The sequence below is a fragment of the Chroicocephalus ridibundus genome, chromosome 1 (genome assembly GCF_963924245.1).
Source record: "Chroicocephalus ridibundus chromosome 1, bChrRid1.1, whole genome shotgun sequence".
In the NCBI taxonomy this organism is placed as follows: Eukaryota; Metazoa; Chordata; class Aves; order Charadriiformes; family Laridae; genus Chroicocephalus; species Chroicocephalus ridibundus.
Window position 1 is genome coordinate 141,271,830 of NC_086284.1, and position 16,823 is coordinate 141,288,652.

At 43.0% G+C, this 16,823-nt stretch overlaps 1 protein-coding gene across 4 annotated transcripts; it reads left to right on the forward strand.

The window, feature by feature from the left end:
- Positions 1-606: 606 nt before the first annotated feature.
- Positions 607-14,968, forward strand: LOC134525357 (killer cell lectin-like receptor subfamily B member 1B allele B). Of its 4 annotated transcripts, XM_063356161.1 has the most exons (8): positions 618-918; positions 2,232-2,300; positions 4,989-5,078; positions 9,772-9,837; positions 10,595-10,648; positions 10,752-10,894; positions 11,384-11,493; positions 12,105-14,966. In XM_063356161.1, the coding sequence occupies exons 1-8, from the start codon at positions 837-839 to the stop codon at positions 12,250-12,252; spliced, it is 762 nt and encodes a 253-aa protein (XP_063212231.1). In that variant the 5' UTR covers positions 618-836; the 3' UTR covers positions 12,253-14,966. The 4 variants fall into 4 exon arrangements, with proteins under 4 accessions (XP_063212248.1, XP_063212255.1, XP_063212240.1 ...); XM_063356178.1 differs by lacking the exon at positions 2,232-2,300 and having other exon boundaries at positions 607-918; positions 12,105-14,968; XM_063356170.1 differs by lacking the exon at positions 10,595-10,648 and having other exon boundaries at positions 617-918.
- The last annotated feature ends 1,855 nt before the right edge of the window (positions 14,969-16,823 follow it).

Here is a 16,823-nt window from a genome sequence, read left to right on the forward strand (position 1 = left end):
CTGCTGTCGACCGGCACATCAGGCTGGGTGATCGGGCTTCCATGGCAGCCAGATTACATCTGCCATCAGCAAAAAGCTAAACCTGGCATTTTCAATTGGCAAATGCTGCTATGAGCTAGGATATTTCCTCTAACAATGATTCACAGCGCAGTGTCCACCCAGCTGCCACCTCCTGCTCTATGAAAGCATTAGTCATGCGTCAGTTCAAAGGCTGGGTAGCCTAGGGGTTGTCTTGTTTAAAACCTAAACTAACTACTAACCTGACTAATTGCTAACCCATTCTACTTGCTGCCTTTGCACATTAGGCAGGGTCCTGTTTCAGCAGCATTCCGTACCTTTCTCTATGGATCGGGGCAAATGTGTCCTGCTTTCAGATGTCTGCTTTTGAGAGCGCTGCCTCTGGACTCCGCAGGGCTCTTCCCATGACATGCCATGGGTCCACCCTGAGAGCTTCACTCTGCTTCCTGGTGCTGACTTCTGAAGCTCTCTATGTTTCTTCCCCTTTCCATTTCATGTAACAAAACTAGTCCTTTCCAAATACAAAGGGAGGAAGGGCGGGGCTAGGTGTCATGATTTGGAAACTCAAAGTACTACTAATGCCAGAACCACTTCCCGACAAAGGCAACCACATCAAGGTCACCACCTTACATTTAACATGCTACTATCAAAAGATCAATTAGAAGTAGGTTCCCCTTCTCAGTGCGAGTTTCCGAATGAAAGAAAGAGCAAAGAACTTCCTCCTGAAGGTTAGAGAGGGGCGGGAGCTATGAGTTGTTATCAGTCCGGAGTACCATTTTAAAAACAGCAGCGAGAGGAAACAAGAAGGGGGAGCAAGAATGTCAGAAAATCTCATTTATGCTGACTTGAACTTGACTGAATCAACCAGGCCCAGGCTGCAGAAGGTCACTGATGTCCAAGGTAGGTCGCTCAGTCTGCACTGAGCTTTCTTTGTGCTCTTCAGCCTCCCTCCCACATCTTTTGAGTGAGTGTCGTGTGTTAAAAAAGTTTTTCTCCACCCTAGGTTTCCCATAGCAGAGTCTCAGGCAATAATTCCCTCCCCCAGAGATTTTATTTGAGTAGTACAGCAGCAAGGACCGCTCGAGCTGGGTGCCTGCGGAGAGGGCCCCAGAACAAAGACATTCCTGAGCAATTACACCCTTACAATCTCTCTATGCATCTGCCCTTCACGCACTCTTCATGCGACTTGCGTGCACCCCTTGGTCCAATGGTAATTTATGGTCTGGGGTCTTCTTATTCCTCATTAGATTCTTTGTCTGCCTCTGGGCAGGCCGTTAACTGTTCTTATCTTGTAGGTTTGCAGCCTCTGCAGATGGTAGTAGCTTCCTTATCTCCTAATTATCTACAGCACTTTTAAGTTTCTCTGCTTATGCCTTTCTGGAAAGCCTCCGTCAACTCCTTTCTTCCATGTGTTCATTTTATTTACACATACTATTTCCCAGGGATTACACATTTCTTACAAAAAAAGAGTTCAAACATTGGCTTCTGTGTTCTTTTCTTTTTCCTGCAGTTTGCTATTTTCTGTTTGATAGTGGATTCCCTGGATCAAATGAGTATTCACAGAGGAATGAAATTAATGTCATAAGCCAGAAGAAGGCACTTAAACTCACAGAAGACGTTAACTCTGTAGGTGATAGAAACAAACAGGCTCAGTGCTGTATATCAGGATGACTTTGAATGGTTCATAAAATTGCAAAATCATATTTCTTTCTGCTCACTTTTTATCTGTCCTGCCCTACCTTCCTTCCTTCCCCGCATGCTTTCTTCCATACTCATTTGCATTTATTATCTGCAGATGTTAGAATAGTTTTCACTTTTTTCACCATCTCCTCATCGACTAGTTACCCCCTTCAAGTTTAGCATGATCTGCAGTTTTCAGATTTGCTTTGACGTTGTAGTCATTCTCACCACTCATGTGTGGATGTGAATTGAATGAGATAAGCAGACAACCTTAGACAGTTTTCTCCACTTCAGTTTAGATTTAAAACGCGTGTGCATGTGCCCATGTCTCCTCTGTTATTATCTGCCTGGAGCAAGTCCTGTAGCAAGGTGTGACTGCAATGGACAAAAATATTATTCGGGCATAGTTAAACACAGTCCTATAAATCAGTTGCTGTCATGTGTTTAGCATTTCTCATCATTTCATTCATTTTTGTTCCATTTAAGTTGTTTCTCAACTTCCTCTGTTCTCTGTTGGTTTTGCCTGCTTTAAGGTTCTACATATGCAGAAGTGAAAGTGCAATCCCTAGATACAAAAGTTCCTGCTAGCTACACATCGTCTGGTGAGTATTTAGCTGTCTGCTAAACTGCTATGAATTTAAAGAATTAGAGGAGAGGAGGCTGTTCCATATTTTCAAAAAATGTAGTGATATAAAGCTGTATGTGAGACAGGAAGATACAGTTATCACCATGACACTCAGCGTTTTATATAACTCTGGCATAGCTTCTTCTTGTCATCTCTTTTCCATACTGCAGGAGCCTAGTCTACACCACCATTTACTGCTTCGCACTCTGAACTTTTTTCTATATGCTTTTTGAAATAGGAGTAGTAGACCTGCATGCACCATTGAAGGCAGAGGCGAATCATGGATTTATAAAACCATGCAGCTGACAAAACATCCGATTTTTGTTCATTTTCCTTCTGAATAATTTCTAAAGCTGAGGTTGTAGAGTCCTCATCCTAGGAGATATTCAAACCCTGAGTGTATATGGTCCAGGACAACCTGCTCTAGCTGATGCTGCTTGAGCAAGGAAGTTGGACTTGGTGATCTGGAAAGGTCATTTCCAACCTAAAGGACTCTGTGACTGTGTGGTCAGGACAGAAGACTTGAAGTTCACAGACCTCCTCTAGAACTTTTTTATTTTTTTATTTTTAATTGCCACTAGATCTGTTACCGTCTAGTCCCCGAATGCAAAAATATCTTTAAGAGTGGGATTACAAAACAGCATTAGTAATCCAGCTGTCTCACACCTGGTGTGAAACAACTCTTGGAAGTTGTTGGTATGTCCATTTTTTTATTTGGGCCACATGTCTTGTTGTCCTTCAATAATATATGGTCTGCCTGTAAGGATTTCATTCTCTCATAGCAGCCCTTCTTAGCTTCTTTTTAATAAGCGCCCTCTCCTGCCTGTAGTTCCCCTCTTTTACCTGTTAGTGCTCTATTTTTCCTTATTTGTTCTAGTACTATGATGCCTCTCTTCCTTTTAACCACTTCCTCACACACATAGCATATTGGGATGCTGTTCACTTACCCAACCACAGGTGTCCAGAGCCATCTGGGAAGCATCAGGACGTTCAGTCTGGCTTCAGTATGCAAATTGGGAAGGCCACAGATTCTTGGAGGTCCTGTGTAACAACTTCCAGGTCTGTGCAGTTACCTGATACCTGGGGGTATCCCAGATGGCAGAAGCCACCCATTTTCAGGTACCTGACATCTGACTATTTTAGACTAGGATGGGACATTCCAGGTTTTCCCATCTCATTTTTCAGACCTCTAGGATATGTGTACAATGAGGTGTTCTATAGCTGTTATGTGCTTCTTAAGGCTTTATTTAAATGAGAGTCAGTTTTGCATCTTCTGCTTGACTGTTTCTACACTCTGACCTTTCCTTCTCCTGAGGACACAGTGGTTTTGAAGTCACATGTAATGGCAATATCACCCTAAACTGCTCTTTAGCCTCTATCAGCTTCCCTTTCTTCATTTCAAGAGTTACTTACAACCATCAGCCCTTACCAGCTGGTTATTACTAATGTCAAAAGTTACGTAAAACCTTCTAGAAGTCATGTCCATCATCTTGACTCCCTTACAGTCAAAATGAAATCTGTTCCTCCAGAGTGGTTGGACACACTGCACCAGATGTGTCCCAAATTCCCCAAGAACCAGAATTCTAGATCCTTACCCCATCTTCTCAGCCAGGGGCTAAAATGCTGCCTTTTCATTTCTCCCTCCAGCCCTGCACAGGGCACTGGGACCATTTCAGATTTGCCACCTTAGGATTCCCGGTCACCAACTTCCTTCCTAGATGATTCCATTTTGCCACTGAAATTTCTCTCCACCCTTCCCGGTCTCGTTGGTAACCACATGGACTAGGGCCTCGGTAGACGGTTTGCACCTTTCCAATGGATTTGTTGGTTAGTGCCACCAACATGTTTTCGGGGTGCAACCGTTTCCTGACCAAACCTCCTCAGGCAGAAAACCTGACAGCACAGAGTTCATCTTCAGTGCCTTCATCTGGTTTAAAATGAGTCTAGTTCAATAGTACACTAGGTGTGACAGCTTCTTGGCGTTTCAGTAATTCCAACCGCAATGCACCATAAACTTCAAAGACAGCAGACAGGGTAAGTAAATACTCTGGCCGATACGTGAAGCAGGAAGAGATGGAAAGTTCTCCTTGACCTTTTAATTCAGTGTCTGATGAGTCCGGTCAGCCACCGAACACACTGTTTGTCCCCTCTTGGAACTGCTTGTGCTCTATAGCACCCGGCCACTACCCACTGAGTTGGCAGACTAATGAATATTGCAAGGATCCCCTGAACAAAAGTCCATAAAGAACAGTCAAAACAGAAAGAGGAGACAGTTCAGCTCCTCTGAAAAATCTGCTTTGTTGAGAAGTATAACCAGCCAGGACCTTTATCGGGTAGGTTGATTGGGTTTTGCTTTCATACAATTTTGGAAGGGGAGATAAGGATCCCAGTGAGCATGTTACTCCAGTAATAAGTGCAGTGGAATTTACTAAAGTATTCCAGGCAATGGCAGAAGGGTTCATGGTGAATATCTGTGATGGAAAAAACCGTGTGTGCACAGCATATCTACCACAAGAACAAACATCTGAAGGGGCAGCACCGAAGGGCTTTGCTTAACTTGAAAGAGTAATCTCAGTGTGAGCCTGAAAAGGGCATCTGTGAATGAAGATGAAGGGTTCCTTTTCCAGTTGTTGCCCTAATCTTGATTTTTTCTGTCTGTCTGTAGGTAAAAGCTGTTCCTCCAGAACACGTGTCGCTGTATTTGTTGCTGTGATAATTCTCCTACTCGTCTTGGCAGTGTGTCTGATACTCATGTGTAAGTCCTGCTAAAAATGTAATAACTGTAATTAGTTTGTGACTCTCCCCCACGCACTGACATCTAAATCATGACATCCAAAACCAGTAGCAGCAGAAGGCTGGTTTGAAGGCAAAGGACAGGAGTTTTTAGCCAACTGTGGCTGTAAGAGGAAACCTGTAAGAGTCGAGTGGCTTGAAAGTTTAAAATTCCAAAAGAAAAAAAGCCCAAGCCCAATTAAAAAAATGACAATGTTCAAACAGTAAGTAATTTATTATACAAATGTTTTGAAAAAACAAGTCAAGATTAGACAATGCCTATGAGTATTATGTTTGCTATCCATGAAAATATTTCAAAGCCATGATCTTCTATCATGTCACCAAGATATCCATAACATCAAAAATCTTTCACCAAATATTAATAAAAGCTCAAGTAGCTAAGAGGTGGCTTAGCAAAGAGGTAGAGGTAGCTAAGTCACAACTTAAAGGAAGTTTTTTGCACTTTACTCAAATAAAAGCCAAGTAGTAGGTCTCTCTCCATGTATATCACTGAGTCCATAAGAATCTTTCAACTACATAAAAAGATATAAAGTTTTCTTTAGCAAGAAAGGTCAAACAAATGGAGATAACCACTGGGGAAAAAAAAAAAAGAAACAACAAATTTTCCGAGAGCCATGTGGTGCTTTCCTTTGAATATTTTCAAGGAATCATTTTTAAAATTCACGCGTGGTTGCATGTTTCTTTTCGTCCTTTAATAGCTCAGCAAGCTTAGGAGGCTTCCACTATCAATCGCACCAAGTCCCAGAGGTTGCCACCTACTCAGAAATGCACACGGAGAAACTCTTTGTGAGGACATGCTGAAACCTTTGATCCATGGAACTTAAAAAATTCCATGGCTGGGGGAAGTCAGTGTTTTTTTCTTTCTCAGGGCAGAAGATAAAGGACAGATGCCTGATGGTGCTCTGGCCTTTATAAATGTAAAACACGTCAGGAAGGGAAAAATTGAAAAAAAAACCAAAACCTAAGCCAGCACAACATAACAAGGTGAAATTACCAGCGTTTAATAGAGCTTTAAATCCGGAGTTGAATGAGGAGTCATTAGACTTTGATTCAGGGCTGCTTCAGTTACAGGTACTTTGTTGGTTTCAGTACTGCCTCAGTGAACCGAAAAAATGCTCCTAAGAAAATTGAGATCTAGATCAAATTAATTTTGAATTTCAATAGCATACAGTTTTCACTTGTACTCCAGATGTTAACTGTTGCCATTTTTACTGTTTGATTTCTAGGTTTTAATTTTATATGAGTTTTCCGTGTGGTTTTGTTTTGCCAAAGATACCACTGCTGACAAACAGCTTCCTTAAATGAGCTAAACTGTCACCTCTTGATATTGCTCCATCATACAAGAGCTCTGCAGGCCAGAAGGCATTTTCCACTTGCGTTCACAAAAATGACAACAACTGTACCCAGTGGAACCCAACCAGAAATTTTTATGATTTTTATAGTAGATTGATACTATTTTCTGTTTCCTTGTGAGAAAATGTATCTTCTAGTAAGTAAAAAAATGTCCCTGCAGTTCTTGAGCTGGTCTTTCAAGAACAGGCAAGTCTGACTTTGTTTCAAATGCTCCTTCCTATGCATTAAATTGTGCTCTTTTCTGAAACCGGGAGCTGATATCCAGCCTCAAGATAAATGCATACTAATGCATGCATGAAAAACATACCATTTCAAACTGATTTTTCTGTTTCATTTTCTCTTCTTGCTCTAGGGATTCAGTGAAAGGCAAAGAAAACCTTGGTGTTCCCAGTTAGCATATGACTAAAGCACCATAAAATTCAGTGCTAAGTTGCTCCAATTACAAAAGAATTCTTGCTTTGTTAGGTTTTGGTGCCTTTCAGCCGTTTTCACTAGTGCTGCTCTCTGAATCTCTCAGGCGGATTTCAGAGTTCAAGGTGGCAATATTCCAGGAGGAAATCTTGAGCCACCATTTCCGTGCTGTAAATTGATTTCCATCCAGTAGGAGAATCAGGAGGGTGCTGTTCATTTTTGTAATGCATTCACACAATGCATTCATTTCTAATTTTTCACAGAAATACATGCTTTAGAATTACGTGAGGTAGTTTTAGTACCGGTATTTGGTACTATTATACACTAAGGACTTCAGGGTACCTTTACGAGCAGTACTTCAAGCTTCCACCCACAGGCTCACGCTGTATGCAAAACCCAGCTTCTTCATCTTCTGAAATGAAATGGTCCTGCCTCTATGCAAATGCCCGTAGCATGGAGAATAATCAGGAGGAGACAGAGACGTGCACACACCTGCAGGGCTATGATCTTACTGGCATCACGGAGATGTGGTGGGATGGCTCCTGTGACTGGAGTGTTGGAATGGAAGGATACAGGCTCTTTAGGAAGGACAGAGGCCTCTTCAGGTACATGATTGGCATGGGAAGAAGACCCAGAGGGAAGAGGGGCCCAGGAAAGCTGGTTAATATTCAGGCATCAGCTCCTCCAATCTCAGGAGCAATACACCCCAACAAAGAGGAAGTCTAAAGCCCTGATAGAAGTAAATCTGGCCAGGGACGTCAAGGGCAACAAGAAAAGCTTCTACAGGTACATCAGTGATGAAAGGAAGACAAGGGACAACGTGGGCCCTCTCCAGAAAGAAACAGGAGACCTGGTTACCCAGGAAAATGGAGAAGGCTGAGGTACTCAATGACTTTTTGCCTCAGTCTTCACTGGTAAGTGGTCTATCCACAACGTCCAAGTCACAGAAGGCAAAGGCAAGGACAGGGAGAACGAGGTACTGGCCACCGTAGAAGATGACGAAGCTCGAGACCATCTGAGGAACCTCAAGGTGCACAAATCCATGGGACTGGATGAGATGCATCTGCAGGTGCCGAGGAAACAGGTGGATGAACTTGCTAAGCCATCATCCATCATACTTGAGAAGCTGTGGCAGTCCGGTAAAGTTCCTGCTGACTGGAAAGGGGAAATATAACATTCATTTTCAAAAACTGAAAAAGGGAAGAGCCGGGGAAATACAGGCTGGTCAGTTTCACCTCTGAGCCTGGCAAGATCATGGAGCTACATTTATGTTAAAATAACAATTCTTTTTTTTTGCCAGAGGTGGGTACAAGGCAAAAAAAGGATTCTCTGTAGCAGAGGTGCTCATCTTTCAAACTCAATAGTCACTTTGTGTCAGCACAGTTATGGCTACACTCTGGTGGGATGAGCCCCTTCCAAAGTATCGTTCCTACTGCCCTATAGGGTCTTGCATCTGTAAGGATGCATAGGTACAAGGCAAGTGGCGCTACCCCACATAAGAGCTCAGGATTGTCACCTTCCTTGTTGACAATTGCAGTTTGGATGCTCTGGGCTAGTACTTCATCCTTTCACTACCAACTTTCAATGTCCAGAAGAGACGAGGTGTCATCCAATTTAACTGCCACTCCACTTCTTTTCCCTCATCTTATTTTTGAGCTTACTGCTTGTAAACAAAGTTCTTCCTTTCATATTCTGTTTCTTTTACCGTTTGCCTCTGGTATGAAGTCTGCAGAGATGTCAGTTCTTTCATGCTCCGTGCTGTTCTGGTACAACTTTCTCAGATCTTTTATATATATATATAAGAACTTATATATATAAGTTCTTTCTCAGAACTTATATATTCTGCTTTACAAGGAATTTATCTAAGTTGGTTTCAAGTATAAGAATTCTAACCCTACAACTTTTAGTTTAATGTTTCTTTACTCTTATTATTCATCCCTTCCTCCTCACTGCTACACAGAGCCATCTGGATCAACATCATCCTCCTTTAGCCTAACTGTGAGTGATCCGTGAACAGTTTCTAAACTGATAAAACCAAAGCCCTGAGAAGATATGAAAAACACACACAAATCACATAAGCTTCTCCAGTAAACTAAGTTTAGTTCATCTGAGACGTCAGCTATTTTCTTCACCCTCTCAAAAATTTTCTTTCCCTATTCCTCTGTGATAAATTCATGCAGTCTAGCTTGTCATCAGATGACAAAAAGGAAGTTGTAGGCCTCCCTCCAGGCTCCCTTTTTATGGGAGTCAGAAGCCTCCTGTGAAGCACAAATCCCTCACAAGCGCTGTGTCAGAAGAAAGAGGAAAATCAAGGCTATTTCAGCCTGGGTATCTGCTTTAAAACCTCGAATGAACACCATTGTCTCACTTTGCTCTGGGGAAGCAACACTGTTAGACCAGCTTCCAGCTGGGGCACAGCTGTGCTCTGCCTGAATATCTCATCCCAGCTGTCTGGAGTAGGAGCAGACTGGGACTGCAGCTCCAAGCTGTGTGGCAGCATGCTTAACCAAGAACAGATTGGCTTGAGCACTGATCTCTCAAAGATGGCTCTTATTTCTTATTGCTATAGTTACTTGTATACTCCACATTATAGAGTACATACTGTACAAATACCATACAAATCCTCTACATATACTGGACATACTGTGCATTTACTGCTATTCTGATTTTTTTTTGGTTAAGTTCCAGCATTAGGTTCTTTGCAAATCTGGTTATGGAGCAAATCATATGGTACTACAGTTTTGGAGTTTTTTCAATAGAGGGACAAAAATAGAGAGGAGTAGGCATTCTGTGTGGGGTGATGGTGGGGGTCAAAGAGGTCCAGAAGAGCTATGACCGTGTGTGGCAAAACGGTCAGACATTCAAAGCAGAAATTCTACTCTTCTTTCCAGACCGTCCAACGGCAAGCAGCCCAGCTGACTCAAAAGCGTTCTCCAACAACTCTGAAGATGCACGAGGTCGGTAATCCTCTGTCATTCAAAAGACAGTGTCCAGAAGCCTGATGGATTGCCTTTTAAGAGAAGGGGGGTGGGGTGTGGGGGGAAGGGAGGGCGTCTAGATTTTGTTCAGAAGAAAAACAAACAAACAAAGAAACAATCTGACATCTCAGGAATAAATAACCTTATCCCGTACAGTCACAGGACGAGCTCTCAAGGCCAGAGACATTTCACATTTTCACCTTCCTTAAAAGTAGTGCTTGGGCAGCACTGCGTTACTGTTTCAGAGGGAACAACTGATTACTCTCTCACGCTAGCACAGAAGAGCCCATGGGTATGTGAACAGACATGAATATAACAATTCCTTTGGTATCACAGCACTGTAGTGAGCATGATGGATCAAAGTACATACACTGCTTTCCAAAACCCCCTCCATTCTTAGCCTTTTAACTAAGTGCAATTCCCTTTTGCTGTTTACGAGCTGCTGGAAAACCAACAAAACTGTATCACGCAGTCCCTACCTCGCTTCCCAGGTCCCATTCTCTGTTCCTTCCAGTACCCTCCCTGGCAACGGAGAGAAATGTTTTTTCATTCAATAGCAGCACTTTTACCATATTTTGCAGCAGGCAAATCAGAGGTTTGCAAACTGAAAACTGCTTTTTGCTCTGACCATTTCTCTTTATCTCCTGAGCAAGGATTTAAAAGACTGGATAATGTTATCTGTGATTCCACTTCTGTGATTCATGCTTAGTGACTCTTGGACTGGTATTTTCTACAGAGACTGGCACGCATCCCCAGTGGTCGGGTGAAAATGACAAGCAGAAACGCACACGTACTTTTCTGGCTGTGACTTCCTCTCTTACCTTTCTTTTGTAATGGCGTCCTTTTGTTTGTGTGAACATGGATTTTTCCACACCTCTTCTCCCCTCCTGCAGGCTGCCCCCAAAACTGGGAAAAACATGGGGAAAAATGCTACTTCTTCTTTCAAACGCAGGAAATCAAAGACTGGAATACCTCCCGTAAAGAATGTACTGACATGAATTCAGACCTGGTGGTCATTGACACCAAGGATGAACTGGTGAGATCTGAACTCAGGGGGCTGCTTCTAGGGTTGCCCGACCTGTACGCCAAAGGGCTGACAGGTTACACTTGTGTCTTCTCATGTTAGATGTCCTTGCAGGTCCATAATCTACTGCTAGCCCCCTATACACCAGGCCCCTCTGGATGGTACCAAACACCTTCACAGTAAGACGCATCTTGGTGGTTGAAGTCCTCCATCCAGAAGCTTCTCTCTGCAAGCATGCTCCCCTGGGAAGAGCAAAGTGTCTGCCCAGCTAACTTATGTTTTCAAGAGATTTAGCACACAAACCAAGACCAAGCAAGTCAAACAGACACTTCTTTGTGAGATCCATTGCTTTTAGCCTCTGAAGCTGTGGAAAGACATGGTGTGGCTGGATGCACACTGTACTTTCCACAGAAAGCTGGGGATTTTGCACTAAGCTTTCTGTGTACCTCTGGTGAAGAAAACGTAATTTCAATGTATTCCCATTGTTCATTTCCTTTCTAGGATTACCTTTTGTTACGATCAAAAGCTAATTACTACTTACTTGGTCTCACATACTCTGAGAGCGAGAAGAAGTGGAAGTGGATTAACAACATGGAACATAGCACAGACATGTAAGCTTATTCCAGCAAGTCACTGTCATGTAACACCTGGAAACAGTAGGAAAAAAAATAAATATCAAGAGCGAAAACCAGGGAGTACAAGAGAGATCAGGACCTGCAATTTGTAGCAACCAGATTCCTTGAGATTCAGGTGCTTCAGCACATCCCTGTGCTGTCCTGTGTCCTCCCTATCCCAGGGAGCCTGCAAGTCACCAGTGGGACCACAGGCAGGTCACAGCAGGAAGGCAAGAGAGGACACAGCTGTAGTTGTGGTGGGAAAGGAGGCATCTGACTAGATGGAGTTCAGTGGGGAAAGAAAGGATATAGGATGGAGGGACAAGAGACAGTGTGATGTCAGCACCACGGAACGGAGGCTACCAAAGAAGGGGAAGGCCTCTGGAGGGAAAGCCTAGCCCATATAATTCTGTTGGGGTCGGGGGGAGAAAATTAAAGAATGGGAGGGAGACTCCAACAAGGCAGCTTCTAATCCCACATATTATGACAATAATATAATTTAGCAGCAAGGCCAGGTGCCACAGTGTCTTTCATGGAAGTGATAGTGACTGCATTGCATCCAGATAAGTTAGGAAGGCAACTAAATCTGCCTTTCTCTCCCTTTTCAGGTTTAATATAGAAGGAGACTTTACTGACTATTTCTGTACTGTCATTGGACATGAAAAAGTAGAAACTGCACCTTGTGGTGGATCCTCAACAACACAAAATATGTGTGAGAAAGCTGCAAATCTTTTAGAAGAGCAGAAGGAGAACTGAACCCAGTAGGGTTCAGGCAGGTCATCCCCAGCTTCCTGCAGGAACGGCAGATGGGATTTCTCTCCTTTATCTTTAGCCGTCTAAAAATCTAGTCAAAGGGTCTCACAGGCTCCCTCTAGACACCTTGCCAAGCTTAGCATGTTCTTTCCCCAGGTGGGTGTCGAAGACTGCATGAATCCCCCTCTAGAGGAGCATGCATTTCCACACATTATACAGCACAGAGCATGGCTAGTAGAAGCAATATCATTCATTTTCAATGGCATTTCAAAAATAGCCCGGACACAAGCCAATAAGGATGAAGATTCTGACTTTCTTTTCTTTCTCTTTCTTATTTCAAATTGAAAACCTGAAAGCAGCAATTTCAGCTGTGCTGTAATTCAACTGGATGCTGTGAATGAACTGTCTTGTGCTCTCCTGCCCTGTTAGATGACAAAAGTATACTCAACTCCAATATAGGACAGGAGTCTGGGATAGGAGACAATGCCAGACCTGAAAATTAGCCACAGGGACAGGTACCTATAGACAAGCACATTCCTACAGATTAATAAGAACATGGATAGCATCACTGCTTAATGGTTTAGGAAGTTCCTTGGAAATGGATCTGACTGTGGCAGGTGAAACTGCGCTGAGTTGGCAGTGAAATGTAGAGATTACAATTTTCTATAGCTATCTATCACAGACAATGAAGATTTTTGTCATTAAGCTCAATGATATGAGAAGAGCAACGCATGACTGTTTCTGTAACAGTTTCTTCCTGTCTCAGTGTATTCTAGATAAAGCTCTTAGGAAATTCATCCTGAAACAAACCACTTTGTATGAGGATGTACGTTGAGAAATTACTGATGGAGAGCGTCAGAAAGGAGAAAATGTAGAAGAAGCTTCAAGAGCAGGAACATAAGCTGTATCCAAGGGTATTTTTAAAATCTCCTCTAAAACTGTCCTCAGAAGTACCCATCACCACTCCCCCTATTTGCAGTGGCAGAGATTTTTGATAGGCAAATACCTTTACCCTACAGATAGCCACACTCAGGATTCTCACTGCATTTCATCTTAAGAGAGAGAGAACTCTTACAGCATGTCAATACTTTAGCTGATTCATAATAGTTCAGGATTCCTGCTTGAAATTTACAAGTTGCTTTTGACCATAAGGATAATACCATGTAAGAGTAGGGTGCCATTTTTCTTTTCAATCATTTGATTTGTACTGTATCTTTCATTGTTTCTTAGTGCATTAAGTTTAATTCCTTTTATTTACAACACAAACACTCACAACACACCTTGAATTCCTCATTCTCATTTCCTTCTCTTGCATTGCAAAATTCAAGTTTTGCAACCGAGAAGAAAACATAGTGTCTGTGAGACAATGGACAATCCTACATGGTTCTTTCCCCAGGTGGGTGTCGGAGACTGCATGAATCCCTCTCTAGAGGAGCCTGCATTTCCACACATTAGGAGTCTGGGTGACTTGCTCATACCAGACGCCTGAGTTTCAGGCAGCCCCTGTTAGGTGATAGGAGTCCAGCCTCGGTGATAGGGGTGATCACAAACAGATCCTGTCTCTCACAGACACATGCCTATACACCCATAAATTCTCAGCCCTGCCTGTGCTCAAGGAGACACTTCAAAGCCTTGCCATGCACTGGTCTTCCCTGCAGCCACAAGTGAAGGTTAACACATACTTCTAATTTGGGTCCTCTAGAAAAGTGCAACCATGCTCATTGCCATGTGGATATGATTGACAGGACAAAGTCAAATGTGTGTGTGTATAAACCTTACTCTGTAAAAGGTTGTCTCTGTTAAAAATCACAACCTCAATAGCAGACAGCTCCTACAGGTCAGTCCCAGTGAAATTCCAGAGCAGCAAGGAAGCAAAGAGAATAAGAAAAGCAGAAGTGAGAAAACTCATGGCTTGAGATTAAGCCAGTTTCATGTGTGAAAGTAAGAGGAAAAAAACAAGGGATGCAAAAGCAGTCACTCCCTCCCTCCCGCAAGCAAACTGATGCCCAGTCAGTCTCTGAGCGACAGCCACCTTGAAAGCCAGCCTCCCCCCACCTTCTTTCATTGATGAGTAAGACATGATATGGTATGAAAAAAACCACTTTGGTCAATTTGGGTCAGCTGTGCTGGCTGTTTCTCCTCCCACCTTCTTGCCTACTCATGGCAGACGGAGGCAGGGGGCAGAGTAGGGAAACAAGAAAGCCTTGATGCTGTGGAAGCACTGTTCAGCAGCAGACAAATATTAGTGCGTTATCAAAACTGTTTCAGCCACAAATCCAAAACACTGCACCGTACAGGCTGCTGTGAAGAAAGTTAACTCCATCCCAGCCATGCCCAGTACAATCTCCACCCCTTATTCCCTATCATTTGCATCATGCTCATATGCCATCATCAACACCCACCCCATCCTTTGATATAAACACAGATGTCATTCCCCTAAGTCTACAGGCCATCCTCCTCAAATGTTGATTCCAATATCCACTCAAATATCCATTAAAGTCTGTTCAGTTAATTAGTCCATAACTTGGGCTCCATCTGTTACGGTGTCGCTCAGGACAGGAGAGGTGGCGTGTTGTCATGGCTTGTTGGGTGCTAAATACAGTCTGGGAAGGGTTATTGCTCTGTTGATTTTGTTGTCTTAGTTTTTAAATAAACCTTAGCTTTGCCATTTGGGATTCTTTTATCATCTTTTACCACACCCACTGCAAGGAAAAAGTGGAACATTGCACACTAACTCTGGCTTGGGCAGGGTCTCATCCTGATACCACGGAGCAGGAGTCCCAAACCAACCCAGACCCAACTTCTGTGGTTGGTGCCTGCAGACAATTACATGGCTGGTTTTAATTCTTTATGCCATTGAGCAATAGGCTGACAGTCACTTGGATAGGTCAGGCTGAGAGTCTCAGCGTAATAGGCTGACCTCCTAGACACATGGCAGGCTCCATTAGTGATCATTATCAAGAAGGACCAGCGACTGAGAGACACCTCCAAGAGGTGTTCCTCAGGAATCGTCCTATTGTCGTAGACCCATTGCCCACTGTGTTTCAGGCAAAATGTGGTCTTTAGTGGATTAACTGGCTTACTCTGCTCAGTCACTGGGACGATGTTCCTCCAGCCTCACTTCTCTAGTTGGTAAGAGTTGTCCCCTCCACTTTTAGCTGTGATGCTGCTGACATAGAAACACGATTTCCATGCAAGCATTAACAGAGGTAAGTGGCTGTGCACGTGCTGAAGACAAAATATGTGTGTGTGACAAATATGCACATCAACCCCATGAAACACTTCCTTGGTTGAAACTCTGTGCTGATGAAGCTCTGCCCACATTCCATTTTCAGAAGGCTTTTTCTTCTGAAAAGAAAAAAACGCCAATGTTTCCTTTTCTGCTTCATCAACTACTAGGACCATGGGAGGAGAGAAGGATCATTTCCAACACAGGAAGTGCAAGTTTCATCTATACAGGGTTTTTTGGGTTACTTGGTTCGGTTTTCCTTGGGTTGGCTTGTTTGTTTGTTATTCCTAGTCCTGGGAACTTATGCTTGAGCATGTTGAGTACATGCCGAATCTTTCGAGGGGAAGTTACCAGACTCTGCTGAGTCTCTAGTGAGCACAGGCAGACACGAGCACAACTGGGATAGGGAGTCTGTATTTAGGGAAAAGGGTCATTTCCCTATCAAATTTCTGATCCTCGTTGATGGAGGTGCTACAAAGTTTCAGTGAATTGTCCGTATACGTACTTTTAACATGACTAAGCATGTGCTTTTTTCCTTATTTCAGCGTTAGAAATAACAGAATTCTTGAACTGAGACTTCAACTATAGGTGCTATATGCACCCATGTTTGCTCCATGTATCAAAAAAGGAAAAAAAGCAAACATTTCTAAAAGTGCCTGCTGATACTGGCTTGCTTTCCAAAGGCCAGTTTTGCTCTCTCACCTACATCTTCGTTAAGAAAGGGACCCTTCGATATGAACAGAAATGCTTGGCAGAGACCTGACTGGTAGGAGTTTCACACAGACCCCCTTTCTCCTCCTGGTCCCAGACGAGAGTCTGAGGGCAAGTGAGTGGTACAAAGGCTTCCTACAACTAAGCCAGCGCTTGGACATGATGTTGCAATTGCTATAACTATTTTGTCTCGGTGTGGTATTTTCTTGATGCAGGTTGGTCAATTATTACTCCCCAATGTAGCTCTGATATAAGGGAGCTCCTACTTGGAGAGCATGTTCTCTTTCCTTCATGAGCTGACCAGCAGAGCGCCTGTAGAGTAGCTATGCCTGTGTGACTAAAGTTTAAAACTTCCAGCATTATGAAGGCCTGAAAATGTGTGAACCTTCTTTCTTGTGGGTTCATCTCTGAAAAACGATGAAGCTAGGCCTTTATTTGGCTTCCAGACTTTGTGGGTGTTGCTATACTTGTGTTTATCTTTCTAGAGAAGGTACCATATTTTTATCATCTTTTTGGAAACACATTTTTGCTTTCACTTTTGATTTTTGGGAAATCAGCATGGTTTGCTAGAAGAAGCAGCCCTAAGATAAAAATACCTCAATGAAGTCACCAAAGGGAAATCTGTCTGGAGTTC

Bases quoted from the DNA above. Each gene is read 5' to 3' on its own strand.
- LOC134525357 (XM_063356161.1), top strand. From the start codon at position 837: ATGTCAGAAAATCTCATTTATGCTGACTTGAACTTGACTGAATCAACC. The intron at 919-2,231 runs GTAGGTCGCTCA...GCCTGCTTTAAG, and splicing joins GAAGGTCACTGATGTCCAAG to GTTCTACATATGCAGAAGTG. The intron at 10,649-10,751 runs GTACTTTTCTGG...CCCCTCCTGCAG, and splicing joins TGACAAGCAGAAACGCACAC to GCTGCCCCCAAAACTGGGAA.